This window comes from Sabethes cyaneus, chromosome 1 (genome assembly GCF_943734655.1).
Source record: "Sabethes cyaneus chromosome 1, idSabCyanKW18_F2, whole genome shotgun sequence".
Taxonomy (NCBI): Eukaryota; Metazoa; Arthropoda; class Insecta; order Diptera; family Culicidae; genus Sabethes; species Sabethes cyaneus.
The window spans coordinates 24,215,913-24,228,067 of NC_071353.1; the positions used below are offsets into that span (position 1 = coordinate 24,215,913).

Consider the following 12,155-nt stretch of genomic DNA (forward strand, 5'->3'; position numbering starts at 1 on the left):
GTTTGCAGGCACTCCTATCGCCGTTGAGATGCTCATCGAAGAAATGGTCACCTCGCACTCGTTTGTGACCAGCTGTCCCCACTTATTTCCATACATATCGGGCTTTGAGATTGGTTTACCTTCCCATAAAATTTACGCGTCTCATTAGCCCGAAATAGTTGTTTGAGCTCTTCACGCTCTCTGTCCTTCTTCTGGCGCTTTTTCCTTCTCAAGATTTTGGTCAACTCATTCCGCACTCGTCGATACTTGGCCAAATTCTCCCTAGCGGCAATGCTTAGATAGTATTGCTAGACTCTTTTATTCCTCTCCATCGCTTGTTGGCATTTTTCGTCAAACTAATCGTTTCGTGCGCTCGAGGTTACCTCACCTAGCATAGTGGTTGCGGCCTCATTGACGACCGAGCGTATCTTACTCCATCCGTTTTCTTTATAGACAAGCTTAGGGGTGAAAAGGAACTCCGAAGGTCTGTGAATCGTGTGAAGTGTTTTTTATAATTTCAACTTCCGGTACTTTTACCCCATCCACTAGAAAGTGGATGTACCGGAAGCGTTTTAAAGCCCGGGCCCGCTTCGCAGCGGAGGTTTACCTGAGACCCACAGAGTATGGCGTTTCTTTAACTACACTGGATTAACCAAAGAAAATGGAGGTAATTCGCGGATTTCATAGCACTGAAATCCAGTATGCACAGCTCAGGGATAGTTCCACCAAATCTGGCAATAGCAGGAAGAAACTTACCAAATGAATCGTCCTCCGGCTGGCATACACCTTGATTCCAAAGCCTCCACGGTTTGGTATAATTGCTGGTCCGTTCACTTTTCCGCGCACTCGATAGTTCTTGGTAACCGCACCACTCGCGTAGCCGATTTGGCTTACCGACGAATCTTCGAATCTTTAGGCACAACGAATATTGCAACTTTTTAGGTTTATTCTTCCACCAAAATCACCACCGAGTTTAATCAAAATCGACAGTACAGCTGGATGACAAAATGGATAAGAGACCGTCAACTTTCTTTGGCACACCCAAGAAACTTCCCAGCCATTTCTCCGTTGCAAAGGTGTTCAGGTATCAGCATCTTTGGCTCGAGCAGCACGTTCCTCACAATCATGTGGAAGATTTGTGCCTGTTGGTTAGTAATCGATGGGGACGGCTGACAGCATTGAATCATAAGCCCGTCACCCCTTAGAGTGGGATTTCAATTCACTTGGTCATTTGTAAAAAAGCAGTTTTCGGCAGAACGTTACCCTGAGACTTAAATACAAACTTTCATACGATGTTTTGAGAATCCGTTAAATACCTCCATTTCTTACTCTTAAAACAAACGTGGTAAATGGTAAATGCGATATGCTACATTACATTAAACATAACCGGTCTGCATAGTTTGCCTATCATATTCGTAAAATTAATTATGTCGTTGATAGTCCAGCATATTACGTACATGTTCAACCGCACCATTAAAACATTTTCCTTTTCTACATGCTGGAAGCACGCCAAGATATTGCCGCCGCTACGTAAAAAACGCATTTAAGTGCTCTGTCTAACTTTAGACTTAGATTTAGATCTTATGTGCCCTGTCAAAGGTACTTGTGAACCTTCTGGAGTAACAAATGTTATCCCTTATCACGGAGAAGCTGGAAACTCAGTTTAGCCTTGCCGTTTCTACTGTGAGTGCGTAAAATCTTGGTTTCTTTCTCCTGACGAATCCAAAATGGGACAGTCTAGTAAATCAGCAATGCGGAAAAATCTACGCCAACCTTCAGTATCAATAGATTATACTGCAGATGCAGTTGACATGTTCCACCTAGATTCAGCTGGTACAAAAGAAGATTCTTCAACTTCAGTTCGGTCGAGTTGATTTGGAGCGGCTGTGACAATCACTGGAATGCATCTCAAACCATCGCTACCAATCCGATGAGTAAGTTTTATTGAAATTGATTTTTGCTTTATTGAACATTTTCTTCCCGTGCGGGAGAAATCACGCAAAGTGATACTAAATTGTTTTGTCTTTCTCGATGTTCTTGGTACGGAGAATAGCCTGATCGAACGGGAATTCGGTAATTAATACGAGAGTATCGAGCTTGATTTGGTAGGTAGGTATGTTTATAGGTTTGCTTGGTTTGGAATTATGTAACAGGAGTAAAATGCATCAATGAGAATTTGCTTGATTTGGTATGTACGTTCGTAATGGGAACACTGCAAAGCGGTTAGGAAATACAAAAGCACTACTTGTAAGCTTTTCAGTGTACGCGTGTAAATGGCCGGATTAGCTATCGATATGATTTCTTTTGATTAATTTTCTCTTTCGATTAAAAGCAGTTAAAAAGCGTGCGATTCTCGACTGCCTGATTGCTGGAATCCATATCGTATGGAAGACACCTGCCGAATGGCATTGCTCTGTGCTGTGTTTAGTCAAACTATAAAAGCGTTTTTTGTTTGTTTAAAGTTTTCTAACAATTTTCTGGACGAAGCCGGTTTTAACAAGTGAACTTTCATTTATTGTATTGTGCTTAAAATTCTGTTTGTTCAATTATTGTAAATTTGTGCTGTGCAATTTACTATCGCTAGAGATAGAAGCAAATGTTGTTAGTAGTTAATGTTTTTTTTTTGTGTAATTTATAACCAACAATTTCGAAGAAATCGCGCCACCCAAAGGCCGTTTCTAATTCATACTAAGCCTAATACTTAGTGAGTGTTACAGCAGTTTCTACGAGTGTTGATTACTCTGTTCACTAGTAATTTTCAACTTTTAATATCAAAAATATATGCTTTGGACTTATGTTGCTTCCTTTGATAATGCTAGGCGTTCATTTGTTTTCTCTATTAAAGGGCCGAATATTTATTATGTACCAGCGGTACAACAACCCGGAAGTGGTGATAAGCATGATTGAATATTCACCAGACGAAGAACTAAATCTGCGAAATCTATCACTTGCGTTGTCCATTGACCTTTCCGAATAATATAAGTGAAAACGCTACTGAGTGACTAGATTCAGTTTCACTTTCTTCTTACAAAAAGAAAAACTACGCCTGTTTGTTTTTGCTAAAACCAAATCTTTGGCTTACGGTAAAATATGGTGTCATTTTTGTGTCTATAATCTATCTTTATTCTTTATTAATATATCGATATTAGTTCCGTAATAAACTTTTTTAAAGTAGCGTACTATATGTTAGAGCGTATGACGATTGTTTCTGTGCTTAAGTTTTAACGAATAAATTTATCATCTTCAAATAGCTCCTATGATATCGTTCACTTGGCGAAAGTAGAACAATATTCTAGTTAGCACGGACGCCATTGACAGCATCCCTCTGTTCGTGTTTGTCAATAATCAGGTTACATTATACGACTAGGATCGAAATCTGCGTACTTTATGGCTGCAATTGTAGTTAAAGACCGAGCAAAAAAGGGACAGAAATATGAAAATAGCACCACACTGTAACTAATAAATAAAACATTAATAAATAATTAATTTGATATTGTAAAAATGATGTATGTTGAGTATCAATATTGAAACAAAGTGATTTTGATAATACAAGATGTAGCTGTGGGATAGTAGTTCCACTTTCCAATATTAATCAATGATGAAAAATCAAGATAATGCATTCAAAAATTTCATCAGTACGACTATTCGAACTTCGAAGTTCAAAACAGACACTGGCGATTTATTGTTAAACATCAATCACGCTAGTTTCAAAATCAAATATCTGTTGCAAATAATCTCAACATTGATAACTCTAAGTAAAATATTTAAGAAGGTAATTCAAGTAATAATTTTTTATTGTTTTTATGACCAACGTCGGTTACTTTATCCGTCAGACGTGTGTACTAAAATTTATATTATAACTTTGAATAGAATTGACTCCCTTATTTAAATTTGCTTCCTCTAATTCAACTTTATCAGCAAATGTGAGAATGATACACATGTAGGGCCAAATAGCATCTATAGTAACGCTGCCCAATTGCCATCAAAATGAGAACTAGCTGCAATGGAAGACCTGCCTTATAGCACAATTTGTACAAAAGCACAGCATTACTTCATTCAGCTATATTGTGATTGAAAATCAGCTCTACAAGTGATCCATACAAGCCTATTTTGATTTTTTTGCGATGGTTAAAGAAAATGACCGAAATTATATTAAGAAAGTCAAGTGTGTCAGAAGGGGCCAAAAGAATTCAACCATTATCACATGAAAAAGAAATATGATGCAACTAGCATAACGAGTGTAAGAATATCAAAGAAAAATAAAGTGGTTTATAATATTATTTAGTAAGTAAGACAAGAAAGATAACCAAAAACTTAATGGAATGTTTTACTTTCGTTCCAAACAGCGGATAAGAAAAATCATCATAAGCAGGACAAAACGAAAAAACTACCTTCATGAAGAAAAATAAACAACAAACAGCCTCGCCCATCATTCCTCTAGTACAACCAGTTGGATCGCTGATCTCGTTCGCGGGACGACTTAACCATATTACCGACCGGAGGTTTCCGCTTGATCGGTGACAGCCGCATACTTTTGTCGCTCCGAAAGTCCGCCCGTCCGGCAGTGCTGAACCCAGTACGACTGGTTCGGCTAGCCTCACTGATCTTGTAGTACGGATCAAGCCGAATTAGCTCTTTATTGGCTCCGCCCGGAGCCATGCAGGGCAGTGCTTTGAGAAAACCGTGCGCCCCCACCGGAATGGGAGGCGCCGGCGGGACACTAGAGGACAGCCCGGTGTACAGGAACGGCATCGTCTGGGTGAGATTGGTGTGCAACGTTAGCACCGATTCCACGTCTGTTTCGCTGGCCTGCATCAGAAATTCATTGAACAGCTTGATCGGAACCATCCCTACCATGTCGAAAGAGTCTACAAACGCTTCCGTTTCCTTGTTATACAGGTGCAAGTAGTCGCCCAGCTGTTTCGCAACCATCGCTCCCCGATCCTTGCCTAATGCTTTATTGCCGAAATTGCGAAAAAAGAAAGGTGTTTTCATGTGCGCCCCAACGCGATACAGAAACTTCATCACCAACTCCTCGTGGCTGTGCTTTGGTTCGGACGAAAGCCTCTTCAGAATGTATTCCAGATACAGACCAAAGGCTCGCCTGGATTGCAAGATGCTCATTTCATGACCCGCTTCAATAAGCTTTCTGATTTGCAATCGCAGCCGTTTTGCTTCGTCAACGCACTTCGGAGCCGTATGTTTCGGACCGATCGTTATGGGAAGAGAGCTTTCCAATGCACGTTCGTACTTCTGGATTCGATGAATGATTCGATTTTCCGATTCACTGCCCTGCGAAAAAAGCTGCGTGTGCAGCATTTGATTGTAGTTGTGCGGGATGACCATCAGGTAGGTGCCACTACCGGACGACGTGATGGCCGAAGTGGGAACTCCGGTTATCGGATCCAGAAACGAAGCGTAACGCATCATGCTATCGCTAGTGGGAAATATTCTCACAAACCCACCACGCCTTTCGTACTGTGAACGAGCAAAACGGACAATTTTTAGCTCTTCCGTTGTTAGTGCACTAAGCGTTGTCTGCAGCTTCTTTGATGATGGCTCATTCTGCTGAGCGTGGGAGTCCTTTTTCCCTCCACTTGTACCGGTATTGTGTACAAAATCGGCTGAGTTGACTCTTCTGTAGGGTGTCGTTAAGTTCCTTATTTTTTGGCCTTTGCTGTCATAGCAAGCTTTCTGCAAAGGACTGATGGCCGGAATTCCTACCATCGTTAGTAGGTCTGTTAGCAAACAAGCTTTCACCTTCGTATCCAAGGGAGTATCACAGCCAAGCGAAGGCGAAAGATTGATTTCCAGCAACCATGGTTTCAGCGTATCATCTATCAGAATATCAAACCCATAGAGCTCAAAGCAGTTTCCGACGTGTGGTACGAACATTCGACATGCTGCCACAATCGGCTGAGTGCAAGAGAAAATCGCCTTTATAATTAAGTCCTCAATGTTCAACATCAACTGTTCCGTATTGCAACCTTGGCTGCGCAAATGTCTCAGCAATGCGCTTAGAGTCCATTTATGTCCCACATCCTCATCACCGGCATTATTCGACTTTATGTAGTCCGTATGGTACTTGTTGATGCTGTAGTTGCACAAATGCATGCACGGATTCCATAGGTTCTCTGCGGTTCGGTCGTACTTCACTGTTGCCAAACGTACGAGACCCTCCTCGTAGAGGTAGATAATCAGGGGATCGAACGAGGTAACTGCAACGTACAGCCGAATGTCACACTTGTGACCGTCGATGCAGAGCGGATCGGTGATGTACTTTGCGACCACAACCTGCTCGTATGAAGCAATCTGGTCCGGCTATGGAAGAAAGGAAAGTTTCCGATTAACACGCCGAACGGTGCATCTCAATGCGAATGTACCTACCGAGTTGACGATGAAGATTCCCCGTCCCCGGCTGGAGGCAACCGGTTTCACAATCCACGGACCACGGCACTTATTGTGGGCAGCAATCAGTTCCTTGTAGTCCTGTGGCAGCAGGAACGACTGCGGCACTATGTCGAAGTGCTTCAAACCTCGCAGATGCTGCATTCGCTCGATGTTTTTATACAACCGATCCTTTCGCGTCAACTCGTACGATCTGAAAAGAAGCACAGATCAGCTTTTCGACACTTTGGCTATTTAGAAAAAATAGTTTTAGGATATTTCTTCTGCTTTAACATTCAATTTGGAACGTTAAATTTATTAATGTTTGCGATTATTTTCGATCTAATTAGACTAACTAAAGAGTTACGGTTGTGTCACAATTCTCCCAGCATTTTCAATTATCACTAAGGCATTTTTAATTTGGTAATCGATCTAGTAATTGTGACGGCCCATGACCGGTTGATGGATTTTCAGCCAAAACATTAATACCATAAAATAACAATATCGTTAAACTTTTGCCACTAAAAGACTAGGACAGTTGTCGGCCTCATGACGACTGAAAGAGGCTGTAAGAGTCAATAGGATCGCAGCATAGGTCTTGCCAATTTTGTTTCTACTAGCATCCGGCTCTGAAGTCTATCGAATGTAAGAGTACGTATTTTGAAAGAGCCCTTAATTTCTTAACGATTGTTATCGTTTATTACAGGTTATCATACGACTCGCTATTAGAGCTGGTAGTAGAGGAGTTGAATGTAAAAATTTGTCTTTCACTTATATTACATTACGAGTTTAAGAAAATAAAGTTCTATTTTAAAACAAAAAGGATACTTTCATATTTCATAATTGTGAGGCAAAAAACACGATTATTAATCTATTCCACATGAACCAGTCAGATTACGGACACCGACGTTGTAAGCTCCGTCGATTTCCTTACTTGACAAGAGGAAACTAAATAATAATAAAACTTAGTGAGTGTGCTTCATAACTTCATGCTACCGTTGCTTTATTCTAATTTTTTCGCTTTTTCCGGTCACACCTTGCTCTACACCAAGAGCTCTGTAAATATCTATAATTTCACTACTTAACGTTTTTACATCTCTTTACTGCCGGTGGAAACATAATTGTCCCATGTCACAAGTTGTCATTAACGATATTTTAAAATCAACCTAATAATTCAAAATGATTTTGTTTTATGAAATATTTAATTTATACTGGAAAAAATCCGAAAAAATTTGAAAACAAGCAGTCCTTCTGAAAAAATAGACGCACATTTGTTTTACGGCCAATATCATTCCTTGCAAAATGTTTTCAAATTGAACAATAAAATCGAATGTCGAATGCTACGGTTTTCAACTGAAACCGAAATATAGAAATTTGCATTTTATGCAAATAGAATGTGAAAAACCACATAAACGAATAAGCGCCAGAGTTTCATAATCAATCGCGCATATTCACGCCACCGCTCATAGGCTTACCTACCTCGGAAAATGATTAACTCGCTGGTAAGGCGCCAGGTTGCGCAAAATATCCGGCTTCAAATGTATACCGGTCCACAGTAGATTGAAATCGGACGAATCCGATCCGCTCTCCGCCATTCCGTGCGCGTTCAGTATCTTTCGCAGCAGTCGCGTTTCGGTATTCACGAATTTGTAGTAGATATTGAGTTGGGCGGCTGGCATTTCCGTTTTGTCTATGTTTTGGTTTTCCTTGTTTTCCTGACTTTTTCGGGATATTTTTTTCTCTACCGCAGCGAGCAGCGGTTCCGATTTGGAGGTGGGCAACTCCACCTCGGTATCATCGCCGTCTCTGCTAGCCATGGAATCATTGCTTAACGAGCTGGACGAGGACGATGATTCCAACTGGCGTTTTTTCGATTTGCTACTCGTACCTGCCGCTGACGAAGGACCAGCCTCGTCCTGCGAGGTGGCCGCCTCGTCATTATCTTCCTCGTCCGTGTCACCCTCAGCGTCCTGCTCGTTGTCATCATTATCGTCGTCCTCTTCGTCCTCTTCATCGTCATCGTCGTCATCATCTTCGTTACTAGTGCTAGTGGTTGTGCTGCTAATACTATTGGATTTTCGTTGAACGTTGAAATTTTTAGGCAGTGTCGCGAGTATTTTCAAATTGTTAGCTATCTTATCACTAGTGGTTGCGGTAGGTTCTTTGGTGGAGCCCGCCGAGGAACCGGAGGTGCCTGGAGTGTCGGATGAGCTGGCAGTGGCAACACCCGAGGAGGCGCTAGGCGTGGGCTCTGAGAGATCATCGCTGCTGGTATTGACCGGCGAGAGTGCAGTCGTTCGGAACACCAGGACGGCGTCCTTCCCGCCCGGTGGTCCACCTGCTACCCACGGATTTGGTGTTGCTGGAATTGGCTTTTTGGCACTGGGGGAAACCGAAACGAAAGGAGTGGCATTAGAATAATATGGCATGCGAGTAGAGAGACAGACCAACTTACTTCAGCGGATGATTCGGTCGGGGTTTGTCCGATATAGGCATAATAAAAAAATCGAAACTGGAGTACCCGTTTAGCTTGCGCCTAGAAGTAAAGAAAAAGAAAGTTGTTTATTGCACATGAAGTTCACAAAACTGGTATAGCTTTATTGTTTTTGTAACGTTTTATGCGGTGTCATGTACGATGAAGGCGGGTGCGGTGTGCACTGAAATGTAGTTGAAAATAAAAATTCTAAGCACATGCAACCCAGAATATATACCGTCGATTTTCGCTGTATTCTAGCACAATAAAAATATCCTTACGATGTCAATGCACTCGTTTTGTGTCGTATATCATATACTTCCCATTATGCATGGAAATGTTTTCCGAGAAAGTTGGGAGTCACCGCAGAAACACCCAGCCGTCGACTAATGCCGTGTTTAACCGCTCGAGACAACAATCGAAAATATGTCTATTTTTGGGTGCTTGTTGCATTCGCTGCCCATTTCGTTACTTTCGATTTCACTGTAAAAAGCAATCGAATTTATCCGAAACTCCCAGCCCGAAAATAGCAATCACGGGGCGGCCGCGCCGGACCGGCAGAAACATCTGATTGGCTTCGTCTGCATCCCATTCAGACAGACAAGCTTGATTGAAGCGCAACCAGCAACAGTATATTGAAGCTTAGTCACGAACATTTGCTTGCAGGCAGGAAAATGCACTTTTTCGGATCACGTTATTTTTACGCCGGGCTGCAGCCGCCGCCACGACAATCGAAAAACGATTCACTGCTCAGTTAATCCGACCGATGGGCGTGGATCACGGTGAATAGGTAAAAGTACCATTTTTATTTTGCATGTGAAAATGCTCCAATTTCTTTTACAAATTGTCAGTCATTTACGATGAACTGGGAAATTTTAGGTCAACCACTGCAAAGGTGATTCTACGAATGATCACTCGCTGTTTAACAATGAAAGAAAAAATTACTACAACTATTGAAATTGTCTACAAACAGAAATTTATAAACAAAAGAAAATAATTCAGCAAAAAAATGTATAAAATCATTGGAAATTGGACCTATTTTACATATTATTGTTAAATTTTATTAGGGGAGAGCACAATTTGCAATTCTGAAAGGTGAGATGACTGTGAGAATAAGGTTCGTGGGGTCAGGTGAGGTTCCTGTGCGAATAAAGCCCAATATTTCGAATCTATAGATTTATTGCACCTTACAGATTTTGCGTGACTGCTTGGGATATAGAACAAGTATTTGCCATATAATTCTGAATATGATTAAGTAATATTCACATGATATTTGATAGCTGTAAGCTAGACTCGTCACTTGTGCAATGCAACCGGATATGCCTGTCAATTCAGTCGGAACAATAATTTCATTTGATAGATAGTTTCAATTTTCGAATTACGTATCGGACGCATAGTTTTTATCATCCGAAACATCGAATAAACACCATTCTGTCACAGAAATTGGCACGAGATTCTGGCTGTAAACGAATGTGTCATAATCAAGCAGCGTTTGGTTCTCGAATTCCTGATGTGAAAATTGCACATCACTGACACCTGACCTGCTTCCTGTAGTCAGTCTTTTTTCTTTTGCTGACTCAAATGCCTGTTGGAGATCTTTCTGTGATAAATCGCATATTTAAATAAGAATACAGTAATACAGCAATATAAAGAAACCTTGATTCAAAGCAACTTCAATATAACGTAACTCGATATAACATAACTTTTACCTTGATATAACGTATTTTTTTAAAATTAATAAAAACAACTTAATTAACTTTCATTGTGATATGACCTGCCATTGTTACTCTGACAAAATCATTTCTATTTTTTTAATTTTGTAAGTTATGGTACAATTTCGTTATTTAGATTTTCGATTTTCATTTAACAAAATGTTTACACACACTTCGCTTCTTTGCATTTTTTAATGTATCTTTCAAACTACAAGACCAATCATCATACAATTTGAAAGTTAACGGTTTGAAAGGTTCCCCTTCCATTTGCAATCAATTTCCTTCGAATAGGAATAAATTACGTTTTTGCTTCGATATAACTTTACTTCGGTATAACGTAACAAAAACCAGAAGAAAGTTGCTTTTATCGAGGTATTACTGTATTTCTTTTTGAGTCTCCAACAAACATTCGAAGCTCGATACGGACCTCCATTTGGCTGCATAAAAGGCGTTACGATCAGGCTTCATTTTCGGTTTTTTGCTCAGCAGATGGTCATTTGACAACAGCGCCTCAACGAAACAGAATTTGCAAAAGTAGTGTAAAGGACAATTGTAGAGTTAGTAATTACCTACAATATTATTAAAGAAAGCTTAGTTTTATCTTTTGTATTTACTATGGAGCTGCTACCCCGTTGGAAGTCAAATGAGCGCTCTTTTTGCTACCTACCGGGTAGCAATCCCATAGCGCCGTAAATACAAAAGATAAAACTATGCTTTCTTCAACAATATTGTAGGTAATTACTAACTCTATAATTGCCCTGTACACTACTTTTGCAAATTCTGTTTCGTAGAGACGCTGTAATCAAATGAGTATTTACTGAGCAAAAAACCGGAAATGAAGCCTGGTTACGATCTAAATTTGGACTTAAACTTGACGCATTTCCTTTAATTGTGCACAATACCCACCAGAATACCCTTCATTTTGAAAGAGTGTATGCAGAATGGCCCCTAGGCAAGAGGATCAGGCATTAATCGCGCATCGCGAGAATCCGATGAACTTGTTGCACATCGAGTCGTTCGGTTGGTTTCATAAGTTCGCTACAAAATATCTGGTTTGGCTTGAAAAACGACCTTTTCATTGCTATCGGGATCGTTTGGAAAACTGTTTGCTGCTTTTTCTGAAGTAGCGCAATTGTTTCATGCTATTTTGGCACCTTATTGTTCCATTTTCATTCAAAGTGGAGGAGAGTTTGGTAAGAAAGAATGGTAGACTGGATGACACTGGGAGAATTTCGATATGAGGCCAAAAATATATTGGTTAGTTCAATTGGTAAGCGGACTCTAACCCACACTTTCTCTGTTGGCGCCCGAGTGCTTTAGCAATTAAACTATTATCATCCCACCCTTTACAATAGATAGTCTCACATCTAATTTCGTTCCTACAGTCGAACCATTTATTTTATGTATGATTTCTCTTTTTTTGCTTCTACCGCCGAGAAGATAGGCAATTTATCGACTATTATATCCTGTTATTACGAAAGACAGACCACAGAGTGATATACCACCAACGAGGTGCTGGTGGAGAGTTATTAAAAACTTACTAAATTTCATGAAGTATGAGGTTTAAGACCAATTTTCCGTACACAATTTTCTCAGCTCCATCA

The 12,155-nt window shown here is 40.5% G+C and overlaps 1 protein-coding gene across 4 annotated transcripts in view; it reads right to left on the bottom strand.

The window, feature by feature from the left end:
• Positions 1 to 1,912: 1,912 nt before the first annotated feature.
• Positions 1,913 to 12,155, bottom strand: part of LOC128740575 (tubulin polyglutamylase TTLL5) — a 55,561-nt gene continuing 45,318 nt past the window's right edge. For all 4 annotated transcript variants that reach the window (XM_053836140.1, XM_053836136.1, XM_053836147.1 and 1 more), the window contains 4 exons: positions 8,822 to 8,902; positions 7,846 to 8,748; positions 6,367 to 6,580; positions 1,913 to 6,300 (listed from right to left, as the gene is read on the bottom strand). In XM_053836140.1, the coding sequence (XP_053692115.1) occupies positions 4,417 to 6,300; positions 6,367 to 6,580; positions 7,846 to 8,748; positions 8,822 to 8,862 (3,042 nt within the window). In that variant the 5' untranslated portion in view covers positions 8,863 to 8,902 and the 3' untranslated portion in view covers positions 1,913 to 4,416. The remainder of the gene's footprint in view (positions 6,301 to 6,366; positions 6,581 to 7,845; positions 8,749 to 8,821; positions 8,903 to 12,155) is intronic.